The 25015-nt window shown below is 50.1% G+C and overlaps 5 protein-coding genes and 1 non-coding gene across 6 annotated transcripts; 4 read left to right on the plus strand and 2 right to left on the minus strand.

Moving 5' to 3' along the window:
- Positions 1-54: 54 nt before the first annotated feature.
- On the plus strand, positions 55-1593 carry BCR38DRAFT_332499 (uncharacterized protein; the record flags this gene model as incomplete). The annotated part of the gene is made up of 3 exons (XM_040855154.1): positions 55-340; positions 395-1044; positions 1102-1593. 3 exons carry the CDS (start codon positions 55-57, stop codon positions 1591-1593), a joined length of 1428 nt encoding a protein of 475 aa, XP_040720137.1.
- A 618-nt stretch (positions 1594-2211) lies between these two features.
- Positions 2212-2310, minus strand: BCR38DRAFT_t64. The gene has a single exon. It is a non-coding gene; the product is annotated as a tRNA-Lys (tRNA).
- Positions 2311-8253: 5943 nt separating this feature from the next.
- On the plus strand, positions 8254-10375 carry BCR38DRAFT_101612 (uncharacterized protein). Its single transcript, XM_040853299.1, has 2 exons — positions 8254-8533; positions 8688-10375. Exon 2 carries the CDS (start codon positions 8714-8716, stop codon positions 10172-10174), a length of 1461 nt encoding a protein of 486 aa, XP_040720138.1. The 5' UTR covers positions 8254-8533; positions 8688-8713; the 3' UTR covers positions 10175-10375.
- On the plus strand, positions 10324-11132 carry BCR38DRAFT_101578 (uncharacterized protein). The gene is made up of 2 exons (XM_040853298.1): positions 10324-10554; positions 10602-11132. The coding sequence occupies exons 1-2, from the start codon at positions 10473-10475 to the stop codon at positions 11018-11020; spliced, it is 501 nt and encodes a 166-aa protein (XP_040720139.1). The 5' UTR covers positions 10324-10472; the 3' UTR covers positions 11021-11132.
- Positions 11133-13721: 2589 nt separating this feature from the next.
- BCR38DRAFT_481334 (uncharacterized protein) lies at positions 13722-15627 on the plus strand (the record flags this gene model as incomplete). Its single annotated transcript, XM_040863365.1, has 4 exons — positions 13722-14004; positions 14063-14146; positions 15130-15300; positions 15503-15627. The coding sequence occupies 4 exons, from the start codon at positions 13722-13724 to the stop codon at positions 15625-15627; spliced, it is 663 nt and encodes a 220-aa protein (XP_040720140.1).
- A 1809-nt stretch (positions 15628-17436) lies between these two features.
- BCR38DRAFT_101717 (uncharacterized protein) lies at positions 17437-21518 on the minus strand. Its single transcript, XM_040853301.1, has one exon. It carries the CDS (start codon positions 21298-21300, stop codon positions 17749-17751), a length of 3552 nt encoding a protein of 1183 aa, XP_040720141.1. The 5' UTR covers positions 21301-21518; the 3' UTR covers positions 17437-17748.
- Positions 21519-25015: the final 3497 nt, after the last annotated feature.

Here is a 25015-nt window from a genome sequence, read left to right on the forward strand (position 1 = left end):
CTCTCTGGTATCCATCGCCTCAACCCAAGTGACTTGCTTGTCAATATTCTGAAGATGAAGTACCACACCTTAGCCCTTGCGGTCACTACGCTCCTTTCTACCACTTCCGCATTCCCTCGCATGGATGCAGAGCAGCTCCTGACCTACTACCAGCATTCACAGAAGAGCACGGAGGCTTGTCCATTTTCTCAAACACAGAAGAGGGAAGTCCAACTAGAGCCAGGAACGACCTCGCCGAAGACGAAGAAGTCGGCCACTTTCAATGCTAAACAACAGCGCATCCGAGTGGATGGGGAATATGCTTTCGTCCCACCTAACCTCAAGGCTGGTGATCAAAGAGGTGAGCTGCCAATATTTGCTAAGGCTTTGTACTCAAGCTGACCTTCCTAAACAGGCCCTTGTCCCGGTCTCAATGCACTTGCCAACCACGGATATCTTCCTCACAATGGCGTGGCTGACATGGTGACTATCATCCGAGCCACCAACGAGGTATATGGCATGAGCCTTGACCTCGGAGGATTCCTGGCTGTATATGGTACGGTCTTCGATGGAAACCCTCTATCCACAAATCCGGGTTATTCCATTGGCGGCCCCACCAAAGACAGCCAGAATATCCTCAACGGCCTGGGCCTCCTCGGGAGCCCAAGTGGCCTCAGCGGCAGCCACAACAAATACGAATCGGATGTAAGTGCCACGCGTGGCGACCTCTATGTGACAGGTAACAACTTTCATGTCCAACGCGACCGCTTTATCGACTACTACTACGCCATCCCCGAGAATACCCCCGCCCCGGAGCAATACACGGCCCTGGCTCCGTTTCACAAGCGGCGCTTTGACGAGTCCCTTACCACCAATGGTTACTTCTTCTACTCGCCCTTCGCCGGCATCCTAGTCTCGCCCGCTGCGTATTCGTTCCCGCCGCGCATGATGGCCAATCATTCGGAGCAGTATCCTGAGGGCTACCTGTCACGTCAGACCTTCGCCTCCTTTTTCGGCGTTGAGGGAAGCAGCCCAAACAATTTTGTAGTCAAGCAGGGCTGGGAGGTATGATTCCTACATAATCTTATTTTATTTAGCCAATTATCTAACTCCTTTCGACAGCGGATTCCTGAGAACTGGTACAAGCGGCCCACTGACAATGATTTTTCCATTCCTGATTTCCTTCTTGATGTGGTTGAGCATGCAGCGTACTACCCTCGTCTGCTATCTTTTGGCGGCAATACGGGCAAGCCGAATACATTTGTTGGTGTGGATGTTGCCGATCTTACAGGCGGCGTCTTCAATTCTGCCACGCTGCTCAACGGAAATAATCTTGAGTGTTTCGTCCTCCAGATCATCCAGGCTTCTGCCCCGGATGTCTTGGGTACTATGTTCTCCGACGTTGAGAAAGCCATGGCCCCCTTGACGGACAAGATCATCCAGCTTCTTGCTGGAAAAGCTTGCCCGCAGCTTCAAAAAGTCAATTCACAACTGTTTGAGAAGTATCCGGGTTACACCGAGGCTTACGGCAGCTATTCTGGGCTGTCCAAAGGATCCGCTGGTGGAATTGTTGAGGGTGCTACTGGTGTGGTTGGTGGCCTCGTTCCTTCCTGAAACTAGCAGTACGGCTAGGTGTAAGTAAGGTTTTGGATAAAAGAAAGGGTGAATTTGCGTTTCTTGTGTATAGTTGTCCCTCACTTAGTAGTAGACGTCGAGTGAAGGACGGTATTGCTCGTCGGGTGAGCAGACAATTACCATGTAGCTGTAGTATAATTCAATGACTAAGTATATCATGTCAACACAGTCTGAGCTTATTGGAAAGTCAATTTCAACCGACTAATTTCAGGCTTCATCATGGCTCCATCATGTCCATTTCGAGTGGTTTTCGTAAGTTATGAATATTAACAATATCAATATTGCTTGTATTATTTTCCTTACCTCTTTTCCGATGAAAATGGCTTCATATTAATCATTAGCCGGCAAAGTGTTAACATGCAATAAGTACTAAAGTGCGTATCAGCGAAAACTTCTAACCACAACAAAAAATCAAATCCCAATTCTATTTTTGATAACAGAATCTAAAGGGTAGTTATTCCGGTGAGACGAGAGATAAGAAGCATGGCGGAACAATAAGTCGATGTGATTAATATTGGGTGAGAAAATGACAACCCAGATTACCAAAAGAAAAGCACGACTCGAAAGCACCAGTACTAAACAGATATCAATTATTAACGCCTGATGTGGGATTCGAACCCACAACTTTTGGATAGTCTTCTATTGCGACATACCATAATAAAAGTCCAACACGCTAAGCCATTGCGTCAATCAGGCCCTTGATCTGGTCAAGCCTGCTTCAGTTATAGTTCATAATCGATTGGGATTATGGCAGGTGCAGACGGCAATCACAGGCGTAATCGCCTACTGGAATGGCAATGACGTCAGTCCTTCATAAAGACACTATAATTACGTCTGAGTTCAGACCCTAAATTCTGGGTCAGTGACGAACCCAACCGATATTTATTCATACAAGCATTTTTATATTTGGCGTTCTACAGATGGGCGAATAGGTAATATCGCCATAGTACCATTCTGCAAATCACAAGAAACCAAAGTTTTGAAAGGTAATTTTACTAGAATTGCCCAGGTATTTAACGTCAGTTTTTGAAGGGAGACAGGATTTCAGAGTTTGAGATTCAGCTCCAGCTGCGTTGTAGTCAGCAAGCAATCCGTCAGGTTTGCGTATCTGAGGTCCAGAGCAATGAAAAAAGGCCGCATGATTTGTTTATATTTGTGGTCATGGTAGTCGACTAGCGGGTTTCTACTAACACTAGATGTGCTTTAATGTTTTACGAAACCGGCGCGACAGTGTCCTTTCCACCCGACTGAGAATCGCAACTAAGAGCCCCTGAGGTAAAGTGGTGCAGATACCTTTGCACCCGGATATTTGACCTAACCCTAGATACATTGTGGGGTCCAGAAACGATGAGTTTAATGGTGAAACAACTGTACTCGGTTGCAAGCTAGGGGATTGTTGGATCTCCTCCCACGTGTGAATCGGCTCAGAAAACGTCCAACACATGAACTCAGATTACGAATTATAATCTGTCAGTGATTCTGAGTGAGAGAATGGCACACCCAGGAACCCATGGCCGTGCTTAGCGAAGTTACCATCATGAAGGTATGATAATAACTTATTAGGACCTAGGACTATCTGTTCAATAACAAGCACCAGTATCAGATTGATCAATACTACCAAGCTCTTGAGGCTACTTATTCCTCAAGAGCTTGTGTTATAGGTAGATTAGAAGCTGTATCACCACCACAAACAGCCAGAAGTGTGTCCAAGTGATCGAGACTAGAGTATGATAGCAACTATGGAAAATCTTTCATTCCCTAACACCTTCAAAATACTTCCTGTACCATATCTTCACCCTCTCAAATAAGATGGTCATAGAGCTGATGCTGGATCAGATATATTTATCATCATAGCCACAGAAACCGCCTTGAGGAGGACTCTGCTTTGTCTGTAAAACCTTATTTAGTTATCAATAGCTGTCATAGATCAGAAAAAGCCAAGTCATGGTCATACCTTGTGTCCGCCGACTGAAGACTGTTCGCCCCGTGAGTCTCAACATAGAATAGACTGTGGGAGATTTTCTGCTGGGTTGCAAACGGCTTCGTCTTGATTAGTAGAGTAGTTGGCATATGGGGTAGCATATGGGCAGTAAGGTAGTCCAGAGTGGGCCCAATCTTCATAACTGCATCGTATACTACAGCCAGCACTGTTCAATGGCCACCACACCCACACAAGGCACCTACGGATGATTGTTATGCCGAATCTTTTGAGAGGTACATTTCAAAACTTTGATGAATTCCATATATTTTAGCGTTGAGAGCGCAACACACAACCTAAGACACTGAGGCAAACTGTTGCAGAGCAGGAAGAGATTCATGCAAAAATGGCTTGCCTTCCAGATTGTTAAGCTTCTTCATCTAACATGTCAATATCGAGCTTATGAATAAGATCAAGCACCTTCCCGAATGCCTCTATATACACTACAGTGAAGCCAGTCTTCCTCATCTTACGACCCCATCAGAATATATGAACAGCTGGAAACAGGTTGAGCTGGAAAGACGCGACAGACCTGGTAGGCAGCTTCCAGAACATGTATCAGATGCTCGCACAGGCGCACTGTACATCGGTATCTTGCCTGCCCTACGAGAGACTCACTTGGGGCCCGCGCGTCGAGATCGAACGCATATGTGCCATTCTCGACCAACGTGCTCGATTTCTCAAAATTCTTCGAGTCGTCATTCTTATTCTCAAGCGAACGCGAGAGACATATTTACTGTGAGGACAAGCCCCTGGGCTTGGTTTCCACGGTCGAATTGATCACTCCCGTCATAAACGATGTCCCTACCATCATCAGCTAAGAAACGAAGAGGACTACATCAAGGGAAAAGTCAGGCATATTTGTATTTCATGCTAGTAGTAGAAAGCGTCGCAAGTTTTCTCCCTTGTGGGCTGCACAAATTTCGCAAGGCTTCTGGGGCAGCGACCGACGAGGTCCTCGCTACCACATCCCGACGATATGAAGCAACACAATCGCACTTGAAGGAAGCAATATCCTGAGACTACCCGGACGGAGACCTCGGGTGCCTTTTCTGATGACAAGACATCACGCGAGTACTGAAGAGATCGATTTGAGGCGCTGTTGGTCTATTTCTTACTCTACCAAGACGATGCTTTCCTTGAAGAACTCGTATGAAGCCCAGCTGACGCAGTCTCTGGAGTTGAAAGGTGGCTCGTTGAGCCTTCTTTTCCTGCTGAAGAAGATGTGCAAAAAGATCACAGTGACCACCGAAGGGCAGCAAGATACTCAGGAAAGAGGAACATACAGTTTGTTTCCTTAGGATTGCTGGATACATTGAATTCGATACCATGACGAATCATTTCGGCGTTCACGATATATGGGCCTTTATCGAAGGTACTGGGTCACGTGAAGATTGGCGCTGCTGATATCGCGCTGATATCGCTTATGCCGGGGACAGTGAAGATCGAGATATGGAACCCGCTACGCGCGAGGGAACCGTCTGCGTTCATCTTGCCGAGAACAAAACAAAATGTTCGCATTTGAGGTAATAGTTAAATTCCAGAGGGCCTTTCCTAATGATACTATTGGTCCTATCGAAAACCAGTAATATGACTTCCTGACGGGCAAGTGGTGAACATACTTTTCGAGTCTTTTTCGGTTCATTGGGGACAACGGTCATTTGTGATTTGCCAGAATTTTCACAGTTGAACTGAGGTATTTACTGTACTTTTGTTTATTCAAATTCATATAATTATTTTGTTATGCTAGGGAAAGATACTACACCTATACGGTGTGAAATATTGAAGACTAGGAGCTTAATGTCCGATTATAACCTGTATATTCAAGTACATAAACCTGTCAACTGTAATATTTCCCAGAGTTAATGCAATATAGTGTCAAGAGCTGTTAAGCGAAGGTTCGCTCAAAAGAAGGGGCTTGCGACAAACAGAAAAAGCGGAATGGCCCGTTGAACTGTGGCAGCTTGGGACACAACTGCGGCGACATCGGGAACCACATGCGTAGTATCCAAGAATAGAACTCGACGCACGCACTTTACATCTGACGTATCGAACAGTTTAGAGGTGTCCGATGCAACGGTGGGATGGCCTTGCGGTATCAGCCTATTTTACGTCTCGACAATGCCCATTTGCAGTGTGTCATGTTGAAGAGATAGTGCAGAGACACGTGGAGGATGCCGCCTCACTCACACATTAACAAACCCCCTCCCCCCTTCACGACTCCTATTGCATAGATATCCGCCCGATTTCTTGACATCTTTACGTATCGAAATCGGAAGTCCAAACGTTGTGCTAGCCGCCATCATGCTACGTTAGAGTTATGTTTACAAGCGGAGTGGCGGAATTGCTGGATCGTTCTCATTTCACGTCAATTTGCCGTAATTATCACAACATAGCACTCGAGGCGTAGTCATTCCGAAGAGTCCTACCGCTGGGTCGCCTCAAGGTGCTGCCGTGATACAGGCAAGCGTTGTATTCCATCAACGGGACAAGGATCTCCATGAACTCGAGTGTCTATCCAACAACGACAGCTAACAGACCGCCCTTTTGGCTGCTGACCAACTCGTGTATGTCGTGTCTGAATCAGTCGTTCCCAAGCAATCCGAGGTCCCAATCACAGAAGATACGATAGATGATCTGTCAACCACATTGCAGACGACACAAGACTGGAACTGCAAGCCAGCGTGAGGGGTCACGTGCAGCCTGTTTCACCATGATTTTCCCGGGTGGCCTGGTTGGACGGTGCAATAGTCCATCTGCAGGAAATGGAACGGTGTTGCTGCAATGATATGGAAGGCCGGGCAAATAGCGTCGCTAGATGCTGCTACCTGCCTTTCTGCCATTCCGCATACCAAGCCGACCGACACTTACTCGAGTACGTACTTCTTACCTCGTACATGACCCAGCGGGAGCCCAGAATGGGAGTCGAGGGCCACGACGCGAAATTGGCCGAGCACCGCCCTAGAAGAACTCAATGCGCTTGTCTTCTCATTCTTATGTGGAAGACTCATTGCTCCTTGGACCCTTCTTTTTGTCTTGGCTGTCATAATTCAATTCACTCAAGCCCAAGGGTCTTCCTGTGATAAATTGGCATTGAAGGGTGAAAAAAGAAGTCTGGATGTCAGGAGACAGGAATTGCAGTATGTGGAGTCGCGGCTGATGCATCGACCTTCTTCGTCGCCCAACTACGTGGACCTCCCGATAACCTGTTGCAATGTTGCGGGGTTATTGGCGATTTTTCAATTTATTCCTACTCCATAATGCGGCAAAGTCGCAGTCACGGTTCACCTCTTCCACGTTCTCATCGTTGGACTTGCAGGCATTGCAAAGCATCTCTAGATTCAAGCGCGTGCATGCCCCGCTTGTACAGTGAGAGTGGTGGCAGCCTCAGCCTGAAGTCTTCTAATCGATGCGTGACGCTTGACGCTGCGACTCATCCGAGCCATTCCATTGCAATTAAAGGCTGGCTGGCTGCTCAACCCATTTGCTAGATTCAACGAGCGGCGGGATCCTCATCAAGGGCAAAGGCCCCATCCAATCAAGACCCTGTTCCTCGTTGTGTGAGATTTCAGGGTTTTTGTGCTGGCTCTCTGTAGGAGGCGGGCAGAAAATAGCTGTCGTTTCGCCGCTGCTCGTCTGGAGGTCGCGTTCCAAGGTTGGGACAACTTGGAACCTCTAGTCTCAATTGAACCACCTCTCTCCAGTCCCAACGTCCAATTCCCACAATTTGAACCTGGGCCCAACCGCGCACAGCCTCATCGAGCCATCGGGTCGCTCGGTCGTTGTATCTGCCTAACTTTGCGTCTCTACTTTTCCTGGAGCACAGGCAGTTCCGACGACGGCTTTGATTGCCACTATTGAGCACCATACGGTCGCGTGGGGAATGAGTGCTTAATTACAACGTTGGAACGCTAGAATCAGCTGCTAGAATCTAACGAAGACGACATGATCTGTAGCTGTCGCTGTCGCCTCGAGACTCAAACACCCCATCCCTCGGTATCCTGGCCTCCAGGAGCCTTCACCACCAATACCAGGACTGCTTGCCTGCCTGACATTTCTACCGGTGCAATTGTCTACCCCCATCCCATCATCGCACAAGCAAGCGCCGGCCTCTCTGGCACATTGCAGCGCTGACTCGCTGGGCCCCATCTCGGTCAGCCAGTAGAATCGCACCGCGACGCGTTTATTGGGACCAACCTGACCTCTCTGGGACGAACCCTAGCGGGGGGAGCATCCCATCCAGACTGGGGAAAAACGTCTTGCGCCGTGACCAGACCCGACTCGACCTTCGAGCGAACCTCACCCGATTCACTGCATCGCTCATCCCTTGCGCGCTGACTTGCCAGGCACCGCATCGCATCCACACAACGTTGCGCACGCCGTGCAACACTTCCGATCCCCGCCCCGCAACCCTCGTCGCTTACTGCCTGTTGGGATCTTTGTTCTGGCCTGCTGCTATTAGCTTCCCCGACGAGCCCGAGTCTTCTCTCTACACTCGACTCGACGCCGAGGCTCCTCAGCTGCGCATACCCACAACTTCTCTTCACGACGTTCTTTCGCCCGACCTTGTCGTCAAGCCCCGCAACCCAAGTCGTTGCCAAACTCCGTAACACCTTTTTTTCTGCGACTTTCCGGCCATCTTCTGATCCAAACCTGCCCCGAACTGCCGCTGTCACATTCGCCGCAGCCGATTGCTACCCGAGAGAATACAGCCGACTATTCGCGGCTACCGAAGTGTCGCAAGGCAGCCCCGAGCTTGTCTATATACCTCCAACTTGTTGATATTTGGTTCGTCGTCCATCGCAGGTCGCAAAACAGCTTGCCGGTCAAGTTTGTTCAAGGCGGCAGCGGCACGCCCGTTAGGTCACACCAGTGACACAAACCTCACTCTGTCAGAGGCACAGGGGTCTCAAGCCAACTGCTTTTTCATATTTTTTCCGGGTACGCCAGTGACTTCAGGCCTCCTCCTCCTCCAAGATGACTGCAATCGTGTCAACCGGCTCATCACCAGCTACATCGCCTCCAGCAGTGCCTCATCCCTCGGCGGATTCTAATCAGCCCCCGACCCTGCCACCGTTAATAACTTCACCTCCAGCCCGTCGAACCAACCTGCCGCGCCCAATGTCGCACGCCTCCAAAAATCGGTTGTCCCAATATTCGACGGGCTCCATTCCGTCCCGGTCGCGACCGCCCTCCCAGCTATTTCCAATATTCCACTCCAGCCTGACGTATACCTTTGTGCGGGACTTTGCCTACTCGCCAATGCACCCCATGCACTATGGGCCCCCGCCAGAGCCTTCAGGACCTCCCTCGGGTATCACCACGCCGGCGAGCGAATCACGACGATCATCCGATCCTTTGGCATCATGGGAAAGCAAATTAGGTTGGGACTGGACGTCAGATGGAGGTCTCGGCAAAGGTAGCGACCTGGCGCCGATCCATTTCGGTGACGGTCCGCCTTGGAGCGAAGATGAAGACTTACAGAGCCCCGTTGTCAGCTCCCGGCACAGAAAACATAAGTCATCGTCGGCATCATTGGGCCACAAACCCAGGGAGTCGAGAGAGGAGCGCCCTGTCCAGGATGGATCTTCGTTATTGAACCCTGATAATTATGACGGAGAGCAGGGTTACTTTGTCGGAGCCAGCGGCGATGGCAGCGAAAGATACTACATGAGCCAGGGAGGAGAGGCCAATGGCCCGGGAGGAGAATATGTCACATATCCAGCTGACCACTCACGTCGATCCACACAAGTCCCTTACCAAGTGGTAGAGCAAAGGCCCCGGCAATATGTAGACCATGACGCTGGGTACAAGTCGGGGTCCGACATATCGAGTGCTGCCTCCTCGCCAGGTTTCCGCGAGTACGACCAATCGCGGTATTCAAGGGATTACCAATTCACCATCACCTCGCCTGATGAGGAGATGCATGGAAAAGCAGTCGCTCTCTTTGATTTCGAGCGCGAGAACGAGAATGAGCTACCGCTGGTTGAAGGTCAGATCATATGGGTCTCTTATAGGCATGGCCAGGGGTGGCTCGTCGCAGAGGACCCGAAGACGGAGGAAAGCGGTTTGGTACCCGAGGAATACGTCCGCCTTCTTCGTGATATCGAAGGGGGAATGAACAGTCTCACGGGACATGTCACTGAGGGACCGGGCACTCCTAATGACGTGGGTACCCCGACCCAAGCCGAACCTGTGGGACCCTACAGTCATGCGCCGACGCCGAGCAACGCCAGTGGGATTTCAAACGGTTATCACCAGCCAGTGGTGTCAACATTTTCTACATCGAGCAAGGATCTCGATCCTTATCCTCAGCATTTGCTGGCACAGTCCGGACAAGCTCCTCCACAGGTCGTACACTACCATGGACAACGAGGCGGAAGTCAGGCTAACACGCCCACTGCGCAGCACTCCTTTGAAGGCATTGGACGACGAGGCAGTCAAGATACAATAAAGCGACACGACTCGACATCCGGGAGGCCGGCACTTGAAACTCTTCCCGATAAGAGACTGAAGTCCCCGGTCGAAGAATCTGATTCCGAGGACGAGGAAGAGGAAGAAGAAGGGAAAGGCAAGCGGTGAGGCGGGTGAACACCGCCGTGTAAGACCCTAAAAGAAGAGTCGCAGTTGCGTGCAGGATACACAACGTCTACCCCGAAAGTCTGGAAAGTACATGTTGGAATGATCCTGGGGGTATCGGTACCCTTTTCGCCTCCGACGGCACCGAGCCCACGCACACTGCTACGAGTAACGGCGCACGATGTGCTCTGAGCCTCACGGAAACGCTCGGCATGCTTGAGGTCTCGCCCTGGTTCACAGCTTGATACTAAACGTTCAAAGGTGGATCTAGAGCACGTAGCCTTTCCGAGCCACATTTGCCATGATCCTACCTTTTCGTGCAGTTCTAATCTGCGTTAATGAGACTTGGATCTACAAATTGACAATAAGAAAATTAATACCAGGTTCGGCCTCCAAACTTGACTGGATCTTTGCTATTTAAGTGACGAAGATATCTGCACCAGACTCATTTCGATTTATTTACAAATGTCGACCTTAACAAATGATGTTTGTTGGGCCGCCCATTCTGTGCTCGCTGATACCGATTTCAACCTTCCAGATCAGCATATGACTAGCTTTGAAGGCGGTCATCGCTCGGGCTCGCACATTGAATCAAATAGCCAACTTCGTCGGCATGCTCAGTTGATTCCCACGCAGCCCAGAACGCCACCAACCCATCAGACTCATCCGGTTCTTCAACTCGATCAATATCGAGATCTATTGACGAAGGCATCAGGCGATGTCATGGTCGGTGCGAAATCATTTGGTGTGGTACTCCCTGCCGTAGATAGGAGGCAGCTATTCTCGCCAGTGCGTAGAAAGGTGGTCATGTGCTCGACAGAGGGAAACGAAGGTAATTACTCGCCATAGCTGTAGTCTCTTTCTGAATGGCTAGGATGAGGTCGCATAAGTGTCCGTTGCATGCTATAATTTTCTATATGAATGAGGCTTATGTCGCTAGATGCTGTGTTCTATACTGAGGGTGCTACTCGCGTAGAAAACCCTCCTGGGCTTCTCAGTCACGTTGTAGACCGACCATCTTACCATTCATAATGCCGTGCGTGAATGAAACAAGGACAGGCCAAATGAAAGTACTGCTCTTCTCCCGAGATTGGCCGCTTGCCAAGATCCAGATCTCGTCCCCGACCCAAGGCTCTTAGCTGAGTCCCATGTAGCCGTGCTGTATGGTGGAAACCTGCTGCTTATACCGCATCGCTATGAAGAACTTCCGCACGTTGGCAAATTCGGGATGTGTAGATTCCAGAGCGGCCTTTGCCGTTTCTGTCTAGACCATCCAGCGGCGAAGTATGGTCCAGGGAACAAAGTCTTGCTCAGAGAGACGCCGGTCCCTTCCAGAATTTGGGTAATTGATGGTATCTTGAAGCATGGCCCGCAGAAATGCCCCTCGGTTGAAGCGGGATCCGAGTCAGCATGGTGTTGAACTATACTGTAGGCCAGTGTTCCCACTCTTAAAGCATCCTTAATTCATCGTCTTCAGGACAAGGAAGAGAGGCGGCATCGAAGAGATTCAGCTTAATCCCATAAACCCTTGATAGGGTGCCGTCGACAGTGTTACGGACTTTCTACCCACCAGCGGTTTGAAAGATTCGGAGACGAGTTCTTCCTGGTAATGGATTGGAGATAAAGTACACCGCCTTCACTGTTGTCTGGGAGCACATCGGGAATCCCTGAAGGCGACCCCGGTCGCCGCAAGCGCGGTCCAACGAGCGGGATCAAGCTCTGCTCTAAATCAACCAGGAACCCTGTGCAGTCGGCAAACATCTTGTCCAATACTGGTTGAGTAGTCGGGCGACATGAAAGCAGGAAGGAGCCCTTCATCATCCACAGCATCTGGTAGCAGACCTAGTATACGGTACACCTTATCCAGTGGACCCGTCGCCTCTTTGTGTTTCAAAACACATTATTTCCCTTAGCGCCCTACCAAGATATACTGGCCCTCAAGAAACCATAACAATCATCTTGGAAGCGTAATCGCGGACGCGATGTTATGCCCGCCGGGTTTGGCGGCCCTCCCAGTCGGGCATCGCGCCCCCGCCGCTTTTGGCTGATTGGTCGCATGTGCCCCACCTTTTCACGTCAACACATATATACAACCCGCCTCCCTAAAGTCCCTTTCTTGTACTTTTGACCATTTTCTCACTCTTTTCCTTCCGACCTTTATCGGTTGCCTGATACGGCGTTCTTTGACCCTCATTTCCGACGACCCTGGCTTGGCCTCTCTCGCTTTGGCTGCCTGCCACCTGTTCCGATCCCCCACCTCTGGGCTCTTCGCAAAATTTTGCCCTCGTTTTGGACGATATTCAAAGCCGTACCCTTTCTGCCTTGTGTCTAAGACCTCGATTACTTACCGATCTTGGCCTTGACTTGGCTATCGACTTTCCTCTACGACACTTTCAGTTGGACCTCGCTCATCCGCTCGTCCGCCCCGCTTATGCTTCTTTCTTTTCGCGCCGACTGCATGTCTGCCTAGTACATCCTTGGTGCAGATTACACAGTCTGCCTATCCTGATAGGTTTCATCAATGCAGAGATACTAGGAGGCCTCCCGTGCATAACACCCAGGGCATCTCCGGCAGGCTGGATGCCTGATTGGTTATAATCGGACCGATCACCGGTTTGGTAATGGTGAAATATGCAGGAGCTCGGTCATGCCGGAGAAAAGGGGCGCGAAACTGATTCATCTGCCGTCTCTCATTAACAAGCTATGATTCAGGCTGCAGCAGGCTAGGATGGTGCGTATGGTTCGGAATTGAGGCCTTGAGGAAGCTGCCCAATTGGGACGAGCTGCGGGGCGTTAAGGTGACAAGAGTGAGGGAAGTCTCGCGTGGCGAAGCAAGCCAGGGGTCTGCAGAGGATCTCAAGATGACGCCGCCTCCCTGGTGCTATTGGTTACTCACGAGGTGCGCTGCATAAAGGAGGCGTTGATGACGAGTTTGCGCCTCTGTAAATGGCGGAAGGTTCATGCTACGGCCGGGCAGATACGAACCCTGGGAAGACGGCCAAGACAGCATGGTGGGATCTCGTCCCGTCAATGGGAACAGCTCGATGATGAGGACCGAGCTCCTTCAGGAGGTCGATGCGACTTGTGTTACGTCGGCTGAGCCGCTTGGAACAGTCTTGTTGGAGACCCCGCGGGCCATGTGCCATGGATCCGGGGACATGATTCGCTGAGACGGCAAATCCTGTCAAGGTCGCCTTCCCTGGTGGTTTCATTTCTGTCTCGGCAGTTCTATGATTGGCAGAGATACGAGGGATTCGTGAACGGACAGTCTCCTTTTTCTTGACTACAATGCGAAGGGCAGTTAGCGACCGAGCACGTTCCGTTGCCGTGCGTCAAGATTGGGGCGTAAAGGGAGCGGTAGACGGAAGAGCAGTGGCAGATCAGGATGAGCTCCCTGGGTGAAAGCTCCGATTCCGAAGATGGTTATATTTCCCTTACTGTCCCCGTACCCACAAGCCCGAGGATATTCAACTCGTGTGCCAAATGCTCTTCAAAATCGCTCATTCTGACATCTTACGCAGTTCGGCTGTGTCTGTATACCAGCAACATAATGGCGAACATCTCCTTGGACAGCCAGTCCTTTTATACTGCGGCAGGCCCAACACCTACGAGCCGAAATCCGGCATTCCTGTCAGTAGGCTACTCCAGGGACGATGCGCTCGTGATCTCCAGTAGCGACGAGTCTGAATACGGGCATGTTGACGACAGCCAGTCCGACACTTCAAAGGCCCAGGCTCTAAATGCCATACAAAACGCTTCGTTGGCGCTATTTGGCAAGCTTCAACAGCCCACTGGTCACGGATTTGTTGAAGTTCGCAGTGTTAACAGCATCGGTATGTACCTGGATTCTCCATCCTGCGCACTGGCCGTTCGGCTGACACCTCTGGGTAGACAGCGGCTTTAATGCTGCGTCCGCTGCAAACGCCAACAACAATGTCGAGAAGCCGTCCGTTGGCGAAGGGTCCGGCGTAGATGGTGAGTCTCCATCACGCCAACCACAAAAGACGGGTGGCTTAGAGTGCTCTCTCATTCCGCTGTCTACTCTAGTACTGCCACGACCGTCGCCTTCCTCCGAGACGCAGCCCGGGGAGGGGAGTAACCCGGTACCCACAGGCCATGTTGTAACGAAACCTCTAATAGTCTAGCTGCGTAAACCACTAAAGAGTCTGTTAGGGTTTGTGCTAGTAAGTAAGTCCTGCTGCGGAGTCCTCAAGCAATAATATCGGGGTCTGACATATGGAGTATAGTGCTTTGGGGTAACTGAAGTATTCAAGTAGGGTAACTGGGAATAGAGTCGTCAAGGCAGTTTGCCTCACCAATGGGTTAGATTGATGCTTAGATTGATCACTGAAGTAGAGACTGTCTATCTATGAAATGTCTGGGAGTCCTGTCCCTTATATATCCAATCCCTCCTTCACTGATAACTGGGGCCATTAGGTCCTTCATGGATACTATTGGTCCTAACTGGATATGTTGGATCATTTCATATCCAAATGATCCACCCTTGTAAGTCACGTGGCTTGTGATCCTTGTACTAGCTGGCTCCTCCTGCAGCTAGCCACTCCTGTGTGACTTTCCCCTCCTTCTTTGTCCTGTATCCACTGGGCCTGCCATCGGGCCTGTTGCATTGGTTAGAATCGTAGATTCGTAACACATGTCTCATATACGGCGGGGCAAGCGCCTGGTCCTGAGGAAACTACATACAGCAAGCCTACTGAGATACCTCGCGCTACATCGTCAGGGACCGCAGCCCAACGCACGCCTGGCCTAAGCGCTCTTTCCAGGCTTCCTCCTTTGCTGGCAGACGACGGCACGCGTCGAGAGAATACGCCTTACTATGACTCGGCAAGCGGAGGTGACAACGGCAGTAATGACGAAGTTACTCTGCCTCGATTCAAGCCGAAGTCAGGGACGTCCGCGGCTCGTCAGGATCTATCGATCCCGCGATACATTCACAGTCGATCCTGACGATCAGGACGGGACCGAAGCTGAGCAGCAAGCCGACGGCCGAGATGGCTGTCTGCGACACGACAGTATGAGGCTGGAGGATGAGGACGTACACCATTCCGCTAAAGGCAACGAAAGTGAAAAGGACGAGGAAGACGATGATAATTTTCGCCCGCCGCCCCGTAAGCGCCGTAAATGCCGCAAGACGAGATCTTCTAGGTCGATCTATCCCAGGGCGGCCACCAGAAGACAGATTCGTAACGTCTCTAAGCTAGGCCAAGTCCGAGTGTCAACCCCAGACCAGAAACAGTCCGGCTAGCGCAACACCCACGCCCAAACTGTCTTAACGTCCTAGGGAAAAAGGGACAACCTACATCCCTATAGCGAAGTTTGGAGAATGGCCGTTAAAGGATGCGATTCTGAAGCGTGTAACGATGCACGAGTTGGCCACTTTCCAGCTACAGTTCATATGGGACTTGACGAATTACAGGTATGAAGACTATGCATGAGGAACCTAGCGAAGCAAGCTACTGCCCGAGAAGCGTAACTCTGCAAAGCATCCGGCCAATAGGAACTCGCTGTCGTCGGGACAGACCGATGACCCTTCTAGTCCTGAAATCAATGACCAGGACGAATGGGAGGTCCAGAAGATAGTGGTCTCACGTACCTTCTATAGGAAGCTCTAGTACAAGGTTGAGTGGGTCGACTAGGATGACGACCAGGAGTGGTACAACGCAGCTATACTCAAAGGAAGCCCTCACCTCCTCTAAGAGTTCCACTCGGACTATCCGGAACTGCTAGGACCCCCTATCCGACTCGAACAGTGGCTTCAAGCCTACGAAGACGGCACAGAGGCTCCTGGTCATCCTGATGATAATAAGCCGGCGACGGCGGTCCCTATCGAAACTAGGTAAGGGGGAAGTCATTAGCCGTAACGTACCCCACAAGCAAGTTGGCCACTTTTTCTTGGCACCGTATGAATAACTTCAATAACTTAACTAAACTAAAAAATAATAATTCAAACTAATCGGAATCCTCTTCATCGTACGTATCTTTATCATTCTCACAAGTACGAGCATTATGTCCGGGCTCTCCGCAGATCCTACAGCGCCGTCGGCGTGGTTCGGCCGGTCTCGTACGACGACGACTTACACGTATACCATCCTCTAGCTGCTGTTCAATATCCCGTTGAGACTGTAAGTCCTGAGCGTCTCGTAAACTAAAAGATCTGTTACACGCAAAGGTGGTCAAAGATTTGTGAGGTTGTAAAAGCATGACATTCTATCTAGTCCTATGGAGCACGAAGGTTGGACTTAGTCCCGAAGGGATAAGTCACGTGGTAACCTTGGTGGTCTTGGCAAAGCCCACCAAGGTTGCCTAACAATGCCCCCTTCAAAGAAAATATCAATGTCATCTAAGAATGTTTGCTGCCTATAATTCCAATGAATCAGATTGTCTGGATCATATAATTGATCTTGTAGGATTTAAAGGCTGCTTTGTTCCAAAGCCGTGGGCTCGAAGCGTCGCTTTGACGTGTATTTCTTCCTTGCTGCCGGCTTGGAAGGGACTTCTTTCGCTTTGCGGCCTTCTGCAAGCATCGCTGTCTTGCGGTCTTGCAATGGTTTGATCTTTTGTGCGTAGGAGGGGATGTAATGAGAGAGGTAGCTTGTCATGCCGATGTATGTTTCGAGGGCGCCCAGTGTTTCTGGCATTTTCAGCTTACGGATCGCCTCAACGCGTCCCTCCGTGATAGCTTTACCGTATCCGTTGATAGTAAAACCAAGCAGATTGATGGATGGGTATCCGACAAATGTTTTCTTAGGGTTCACGGCAAGACCAACTTTGTCGAACAACTCCAGGATCTGTTTCAAGTGTTCCAGATGTTCCTCCCGGGTGTCGGAAAAGATAACCACATCATCAATGTATGCTGCCGCAAACTTGGCATGGTCGCGCAAAAGCCTATTCATAAACCTTTGCGCATATGCAGGGCTGTTGACGTAACCCATGAGACATACGTTTGACTATTCCAGACCCCTTGGAGAACATATGACCATTCTATCGCGGTGCGGTGGGTAGACTGGCAATTGGTAGAAGAATTGTGCCATGTCCGCAATTGTGAAATATCTCTTGCCTTGACATTTCTCCACGATTTCGTCGACTGTGGGCATTGGTTGCCTATCCGGCACTGCGAGTCTGTTTAGTGGTCTGAGATCCACGACAACTCGTCCTTTACGGACACCTTCCACAGTGCGGTATGTGACAAAGGCTGGGCAGCCAAATGGGGTTGGTCCCTTGCGAAATTGAAGCTTGCCTTCGGCATGCATAGGGTCAAATGTGTTGTCGAGAATCTCCTTGTCTTTGGTGCCTAGGGGATAGTGTTTTGCGCCCAATTTCTGATTCTGCCAGCCTTCGACAAGGTCGGTTCTTATCATGTCTTCCTCCGGCATCTTGATGATACCTCGTTTGCCGAATACAGCTTTGTGAGCGCGAATAGCCTTCCTGGCTTCCGCACTCCATTTTTTATTTGTCCCACATATGTGTATGCCTTCTTCCGTGATAACTTCCTCGATGTTTGTGGGTGGCTTCGGTTTATGGGCATTTTCGGACATTTCTTTTTTCTTAATTTTCTTTCAAAGGTCGTCTGGTGTACAGTCTTCTGATTGCAACATTGCCATCATGTCATCCGTCAGAGTGAATTCCTGGGATATCCATACGTCGTTGTCTTCGTCGTTGTCCGTTGGTGCCGGCTTGTTGGACATCTCCTCTGTCCGTTGTTCGTCTTGGATGATGCACGCAGTCTGTACCATGTTGGCTCGTTCCCAAGATGTCGCAATGAATCCGTCTTCGCCTATGTCGGTAAGGTGCCCCACTTTTTGCTTTCTTGTCAAACGAATGGCTTTATCGGACAGGTTGGTGTATGGCACGACCTTTGCTGACCTTGCATCGGTCACGCAATTGCTGAATCCTTTGGCGGATGCTATAAATTGGTAGTCTCGTCTTGAGCCGTAGTCATCGAACTCGTCCACATCTGCGTAGCAGACGTGTATGAGTGTTCGCGAGTTCGCTGGCACAACCGTTGCGGCTTCAACCAACACTCTGCGACGTATCGTATTTCGCTTCCGATATACCGTGATATCGGTTTCCATGCCGTTACAAGAGCTGAAGGTAGCTTTGTTGCGCCCGTAATCGATTGTCACTCCGTGCTCTGCCAGGAAGCTAGAGCCTAGAAGGATGTCTGGCTTGAGGTTGTCCATGATCCACACCTCCGCTGTAATAAGGCAATGTGTCGGTTTGCCCCGCTTGTTGCCTCGCAGAACAAATGTGAGTATTGCTCGTTCTGTCAAAGTCAGTGTTCCTCCTATGCCTCGTATGCGTAGAGTGTCGTTAGTCAGTATTTCCGCTTCTGGTGCGTACGTTTGCACCCACTTACGATCCGCTAATGTGTTAGTAGCTCCGGTGTCTAAACATCCGGTTGTTGGTTCGTGGCCTTCATATTCTATGTTCACCTGACAGTACGTAATACTTGCGATGCCTTTGTCGATCTTCTCAATCTTCTTGGGCTTCGCTTTCATGATGATCTCACCGGATTCCGGAATTTTGTAGGCTACATGTATCTGTGCTGATTGCTTTTTTGGTTCGTTGTGTTGAGTTGATTCGCAAGTGTTTGATAGCTCGTGTACGAACCATGCTTGTTCTGTTGGGAATGGCTTTGCGCATTTCGAACATGCGAACTTGTGTGTCTCATCACTTTCATTATCTTTGCGGTTTTGCGGCTGCGAAGGTGCCTCCTCGGCATGGCCTTCGTATCCATCATCAGAGTGGTCGATATCAGAGTTTATTGAGCTGCTATCATTCTCGCATCCGACAAAACGTCCGTCATCCTCCTCTTCACCAACGTAGATGAAACCCTCTTTGTTCAGGGTTTGTTCTTGTTCGTCAAATTCGCTATCATTAGGGTCCAAGTAATGATTTTCTTCGGCAATGTAGGCTCTGCCTTCGTATCTTGCTGTGCGGTGATACTTGCGGAATCGGCGGTTGCGTCCTTGCCTTCTGTTTCGGAAATCGCCGCGCCCACGTCTGCGAAATCCGAATCTTCTGTTTGAACGGCGGTAAAAGGGCCTTCTGTCGCCGCGTTCGTCACGGTTGTGACGGGGTTCGGCGTGACCTTTGAAGCGGTCACTGGGACCGTAGTTGTCGTTTCCACGCCAATTCCTTCGGTTTGGGTTGAAATAGTTTGCGTGTTCGTCATCACCGATTGTGATGTTTTCGTCGTTGTTGAGATGGTACGTTGCGTTAGCTGCTTGCAGCATCCTTTGTGGCTTCGCCGCATCAATGAGAGCTGGCGCCATCGGAAGCTGGCCTCGCACCACCATCTGACTGATTGTGGGCTTCTTATCTTTGTGTCCGCTGTACACCAGTTCGTCCCGATGTGATCGGACCTTTCTTTCGATATAGTCCAGATAGTCGTCGACTTCCAGACCTTCGGCATCTTCGGGGATGTGTACTTTGAGTCCTGGGTACAGACGATTGTATATATTGGTCATAAGACCTGTTGAGTCGGTGATATTCACCGCTTTGCAGACGTTCATCAGCTTCAGTGACCATGTGCGAAAGTCTTCGTGTGCCAGCAACTTCTCCCTAGTGTAATGGTTTGCCGGATCTGCAAGCCAAAGGTAGGCTTCTGCCGGTTTCATTTTATACCGGTCGACAAGCAGATTGAGGAAGCCTGTCAGACTTTGTGATAATAGGTTCTTCTTTTCGTCAGATAGTGTGAAGAACCACAATTCTGCCTCGCCCTTGAATTGGTCGGGTAGGTTGGCCTTGATGATCTCCTTCTTTGCTGGATTTTTTGCTGCGGCTTTGACTGCATCTGCGAACATGTGTACATTGCGATAGGTTGTGTCATTGCCGATTGTTGTCTTCTCGCCGTATGACTCATCCAGATCGGGGTTGAAGTAACCCAGCTTCTGGATTTTCCATCCGTGTGCTGACTGCTTACGGAACTCTGATTTCGGCATCGCTGAAGTCACTTCCGCAAAACGTTGGAAACTGTCTCCGATTTTGTTGAGTGTTTCTTTAAAGGTGCCGACCGTCTCGCCGACAAAGCCATATCGGCCAGAATAATCCAGTGCCGCCACGAGGTCGGCTATGCGCATGTCACGGTCAAGTTGTTCCCGTGCTCTGTCGCGTTCCCTTTGCCGCCTCGCCGCACGTTCCTGCGGTAGATTTGGTGGAGTATCCTCCATGGTGTCTTGACCCTCTTCGTCAATCGGTCTATCGATCAATGGTGATGAACTAGCTGATGACCACGGGTTGGCCGGTGACTTCATTCCCTTACGTGGTGTTTGTGGTTGTGAGGTCTGGGATTGTTGTGGAGGTATTTGTACTGATATTGGTAGAGGGGTTCGTCCGCGTGGCGCGGGTGTGGGGGATAATGTGTAGATACGTTGCTCAACAGGCGGTAAGCTGTGGGATCGCCTCCTGCCGATGTAATCGCTTGTCTCTTGTTGTAGCGATTTATCTTTGCATGGCACGACTCTTCCGAATTTGATGGTTTTGCGGGTTGGTGAGTTGGATTGCAACGGTGACAGCCCAGGGTCGGTCTGCTGGTATCCCTTTTCGCCTGCTTCGACGCGCAATGTGACGTAGTCCATGGGTGTCTTCCACTGCTTCCGTCTAGCTTCGGCCTGAGTCTGTTGGTACCGTTGCAGTTGCTGTTCCGCCTTTATGGCTGCCCTTGCCACTTCGAGCTGTTGATTTTGTGCCGGTGTTTCCTGAGCTTTGGCTGCTCCCGCCGCTGTGGCGGCCTCTGCTGCTTTGACGCCGTCTTCTCCGGCCAGCTGCCTGTTGTTTCTGTCTTGCAAACCTTTATGATATTTTATTGCCCTCCCCAGGTGTGTACGGAATAGGTTGGGTTCTACTACCCACTGGGGATCGTAGAGGTTGGTTTCTTGGCTTTGTGCTCTTGCTGTGCGTCTTCTTCCCACGTTGTGTTGTTGTTTTTGCAACATGTTGGCTTTGTACTGTCTCAGCTGGTCTTCCGACAGGTCATCGACTATTTCACGCAGTCCAACGAAGGCTTCGACGGGCAACTTTGTCACCGAGATGTTTGTCGGATGGTTTTCGATGTATTCCAATACTTGTATGCAGTTTTCGATGTTCTCGATGGAGAATGCCGGCATTGACAATACTTACTGATGGTAGAAATCGCCCATCATACGATGTAAGGCAAATAGATTGAAAATTTGTATGATAATTTGTGGTTGAACCAAGTCAAGGTTCCAAAGGCCGTGGGGTGCAAGTTTGCGAGGATGAAGTCTAAATGCTGATTAATTTGCTCGCGATGACGTCTTTGTCGTTGATTTGGCTACACCACGACAATCTGCTTTGCAGTGACAGTGCAAAGTCCGAAAGGTTCGATCAATCTTTGCAGTGACAGTGCAAAGACCGATGGATGCGATCAGTACGATTTGTGATGAGTGTAGAATTCTCGCGATGACGTCTTTGTCGTTGATTTGGCTACACCACGACAATCTGCTTTGCAGTGACAGTGCAAAGTCCGAAAGGTTCGATCAATCTTTGCAGTGACAGTGCAAAAACCGATGGATGCGATCAGTACGATTTGTGATGAGTGTAGAATTCGATGGTTGCCAGGCCGGTTTACCTTGGTCCCCAGCAAAGCTTACTCAACCGAGTGACCTCGGGCAGGGCTTTGGTAGGGTAGGTTGCTTTTGTCGTCACCTTTGGATCGTTGGACAACCGCAACGATCGTCAGGGAAAAAATTAGTAGGTCCCTTGTCGAAGAAGAGATGCTACCATTGTTACACGCAAAGGTGGTCAAAGATTTGTGAGGTTGTAAAAGCATGACATTCTATCTAGTCCTATGGAGCACGAAGGTTGGACTTAGTCCCGAAGGGCTAAGTCACGTGGTAACCTTGGTGGTCTTGGCAAAGCCCACCAAGGTTGCCTAACACAGGGTTCGCGATGGGCTTAATCTCATCCGAGATGGTAGTTACAAGTGCCGAACGACGCGGAAGGCCTCATACAGTCCAACAAGGCAATCGAGAATGGGCTACATGTTACGAATCTACGATTCTAACCAACGCAACAGGCCCGATGGCAGGCCCAGTGGATACAGGACAAAGAAGGAGGGGAAAGTCACACAGGAGTGGCTAGCTGCAGGAGGAGCCAGCTAGTACAAGGATCACAAGCCACGTGACTTACAAGGGTGGATCATTTGGATATGAAATGATCCAACATATCCAGTTAGGACCAATAGTATCCATGAAGGATCTAATGGCCCCAGTTATCAGTGAAGGAGGGAATGGATATATAAGGGACAGGACTCCCAGGCATTTCATAAATAGACAGTCTCTACTTCAGTGATCAATCTAAGCATCAATCTAACCCATTGGTGAGGCAAACTGCCTTGACGACTCTATTCCCAGTTACCCTACTTGTTAGGCAACCTTGGTGGGCTTTGCTAAGACCACCAAGGTTACCACGTGACCTAGCCCTTTGGGACTAAGTCCAACCTTCGTGCTCCATAGGACTAGATAGAATGTCATGCTTTTACAACCTCACAAATCTTTGACCACCTTTGCGTGTAACACTACTCGAATACTTCAGTTACCCCAAAGCACTATACTCCATACGTCAGACCCCGATATTATTGCTAAAGGACTCCGCAGCAGGACTTACTTACTAGCACAAACCCTTACAGATGTGAAGGTCAACCCTCGCAGACTCACTACAACCACGTGACTTGCAGCTGGAACACCTGCCATGGCAGTGCCAGATGGGAAGCCAATCATAACCCCTGCAGGAGCCCCGCCAAGCGTGGACGACTTAGTCGCGCTCCCTCAAACCTAAGTTTGTGATCCTCTTTCCTTCGCTCCTTAGAGTAGAATCTTGGTCGATAGCACCTAATCGAGGTCTCTACCAATGCGATGCAACCCAGGTCGTGACAACAGACTCTTTAGTGGTTTACGCAGCTAGACTGTTAGAGGTTTCGTTACAACAACACGACCGCCAGCGACGCGCTATCGCCGAGGAGCCGGAGGGCCCCTCGATGCGAATGCCGAAACAGGGCAATTACTCAGGCCTAAACCGACCGGAGGCGTCTACCCTATGCCAGATCAGGACCGGAAAAATAGGACTATCAGCTTTCTTATTTAAGATAGGAGCCTTCGGTGTGTACTCGCCGCTATGTCGCTGTGGAGAGGCCCCCGAGACGGCAGAGCACGTAATCCTCTTTTGCGGTCTGCTGGAAGGATCGAGAGAGCGCCTACGGGCCACTATCGCACCATGGCCGCTACACACACGTAGAGACCTGGCGACGGCGACAGGGAAACCAGCAGTCAGCGGGACTATCACAAGGTGGCTACTCAGGACCGGTCGGATAGCGCTTAGGCCCGGATAATATCGATCTTCTCAGGGGGACTTTGTTAGTAGGGTGAGAACTAACATAGTATTGCGGCGGACGTAACGCAGTCGCTGTGACGGTTGTCACGTGATTGACCTACACTGGTCTGAACAGATTGATAAGTGGTTGCAGATATCAAAGTCAGGGACTTTGGTATTGGTCTCTTTTGGTGAAGACATCTGGTACGGTGGCGTAGTGGCAAGGATTGCAACCCCTAGCACGGCGTGACAGTCGCTAATAGAGCGAACCTACGTAGCAGCGTATGTATTTAGTCCAGCCATTAGGGCACGGTTTGACATACGGGAGTACTTGTAGAGGTACCGGGGGCTTCGAGCCTACGGCGTATTTAATAATAATAATAATATTTACTATAACGTGAATGTACACCGAGCTGGCCATGACACCGAGCTGGCCACTTTCATGCGCCAACGCGACCGGCCAACTTAATCTTTGATTTTCTCAACAACCAATTATGGCAAAGTCATACAACGAAGCAGACTTAATGCTAGCCCTCCAAGCTCTCAAAAATGACCAAAAACTTAGTCTCCGACAAGCGGCAAAAACGTACCAAGTCCCCCGAAGCACCCTCCAAACGCGTAAAAACGGCGGCTCGCCCTTGTACGGGCCGAGTGCGCTGAGCTTCGAGAGGCAAATAAGATGCTAAGCCGGCGCCGGAGGACTAAAAAAATGCAATTACGGGAAGGAGAATCACTTATTTTCCAAGAAGTACAGGACCTACGGGACTCTAGGGAGTTGGCGACGCAGATACAGCAAGAAGAGCGCCGAAATGGTGGTCGCGCAAAGCGTGTTGAAACGCGCCCGAGGCGCTGTGGTATTTGCAACGCGACTGGGCATAATGCGCGAACTTGTAAGATCGCATTGCCATCTTCTGGAGAGGAAGATTCGGAGTAGTTTCAATTGATTTACGGCGTTGTGGTTTTACTATCGTAAAATTTCTATGCGAGGTTATGTAAGGGTGGCCAGCTTGGTGTCATGGCCAGCTCGGTGTACATTCACGTTATTTTCTACGCTTTAACGTCACCCACAGGTCAATGCCCCACACGGGTCTTTGCCCAACTTTTCACGACCTCCCAACCTTTAATCTTAGATAGATCAACAACAACCCGTCTGCATCCAAGAAATTAATCAGAATTCTTTTCATTATCTGTTTCTACATCTGCCTGACAAGTTCGCGCATTATGTCCAGTTCCTCCGCAAATGCCACAGCGCCTAGCACCCGTTGCCCTCCTCCTTGTAGGACGACTACTTTCACCCTCTTCCTCACTTTCCAAACCCGTATCACCCCTAATAGCCCGTAGAACTTGTGCATCTTCTATCTTAAGTGGCCCACCATACTGGATTTGCTTGTTTTTGGTTCTGCGACGTTTGCTTAGCACATGGTTAGTCTCACGAAGCTCTTCGTTCTCGCGACGCAAGATAACATTCTCTTGCATCATTGCATGCGTAGCCTT

The sequence above is a fragment of the Pseudomassariella vexata genome (assembly GCF_002105095.1).
Source record: "Pseudomassariella vexata strain CBS 129021 chromosome Unknown BCR38scaffold_2, whole genome shotgun sequence".
NCBI lineage: Eukaryota > Fungi > Ascomycota > Sordariomycetes > Amphisphaeriales > Pseudomassariaceae > Pseudomassariella > Pseudomassariella vexata.